The sequence below is a fragment of the Pocillopora verrucosa genome, chromosome 5, assembly GCF_036669915.1.
Source record: "Pocillopora verrucosa isolate sample1 chromosome 5, ASM3666991v2, whole genome shotgun sequence".
Classification (NCBI taxonomy): Eukaryota; Metazoa; Cnidaria; class Anthozoa; order Scleractinia; family Pocilloporidae; genus Pocillopora; species Pocillopora verrucosa.
The window spans coordinates 9,517,742-9,519,154 of record NC_089316.1 but is presented as its reverse complement, the minus strand read 5'-3'; the positions used below and the strand labels follow the sequence as shown (position 1 = coordinate 9,519,154).

The 1,413-nt window shown below is 36.0% G+C and overlaps 1 protein-coding gene across 1 annotated transcript; it reads right to left on the bottom strand.

Moving 5' to 3' along the window:
• LOC136280695 (ras-related protein Rab6-like) lies at positions 1-1,413 on the bottom strand. Its single transcript, XM_066166348.1, has 4 exons — positions 1,353-1,413; positions 945-1,028; positions 588-847; positions 1-18 (listed from the first exon to the last, which is right to left on the bottom strand). The coding sequence occupies exons 1-4, from the start codon at positions 1,411-1,413 to the stop codon at positions 1-3; spliced, it is 423 nt and encodes a 140-aa protein (XP_066022445.1).

Below are 1,413 nucleotides of genomic sequence, written 5' to 3'. Positions count from 1 at the left end.
TCACTCATTGTTTTCTGTCTTAAAAACAAAAAAGGTAAACAAGAATAGTTCATTCTAATTGGTGGGTTTGTTTCATCAATGTTGTGAAAAAGGTTACTTGCGAGGTGCCAACGTCAGATTGTTGACATATGCCTGGTGAGCATGGTGTTGTTAACTTTGGTTGAAACAGGGAAGTCTGCCTATTAGCGAGCTGGATGCCAAATGCCTGATGTAGTTGCTCCACGCGGGTTATGTAACAAATAAGATTTTAAAAGACACGAAGGAAGTTCCTATATTTTGCACTAATACCTCAAGATTCATGTCGAGTCGCAGTGTGAATAGGCACTCACTAGAAATGCATTCTTCTCCCTAACATGCTACCTGACCAATAAAATCACAAAATGATTTTATACCAGGGACATACTAAGAAGTCATACAAAAATCACCTAAAGAGCTTTCATAAACCACCTCACTTTACCATCCTTTCTCAAACATGATTTGTATCATTCTCTACAAAAACCATGAACCAAAAACCTTCTGTCCTACATGATTTCATGTTTAGCAAATGTAGCACAACGGTATCATATAAACATGACCACATTACTTACCTTAAAGGACACCTCCCTTTTACTTTCAAGATCTGCATCATCCCCCACAAGAGCTACAAAGGCACCTCGCCTGTCCTCTGGCATAAACGCATCAATTACCCATTTTGCTGCTTCAAATGAATGTCTGTGTGTTATGCTATACACAACAATGGCCGCATTAAATTGGGGAACACCACGAGGAACCAGCTCAAACGGTTCATAACAAAAAGAATTCCATACACATAGGTGCACTCTCACGTCATTATCCAGACTTATCCATTCTAAAAGGAAAAATGGACACACATTAAAATTTAGATCACTAAACTTTCAAATAAATCATTTGATTGCTTCCATGCTCATTGTTAAATGTTTTCTCACCTGTTTCGGGATAATAGTTGACAAAACAACTTTTCCCTCCAACACATCTTGCCATAAAGCGCGATTTGTCCACAGATTTCCATCCTGTTTCATAACAGAGGTCAAAAAACAACAATTTTAAGAACTTGAACACGAATTATAATGATTACCGTTATATATGCAGTATTTTCAACATATTTTTTGAGATAATTATGATGAAGAGTTCAAAGGTCAACAATAAAATCACATACTTGAACTTGAAAAGCTTACAACTTTTGGCCTTTAATGGTTATTTTCTATGACACAACCGTGAAAGTATCTTGTAGCTTTGACAAGCAAAATATTACATGACTGTTTATGGGAAACAAAAAATGGAAAAAAAAGTTACACTGATAAATTGACCAGTAATTAGATTACTTTTGCACTCACCTAAAAATATCACACGAAATGTCAGTTTTGGATTTCCTGTACCACTGATGTTATGTTTCAT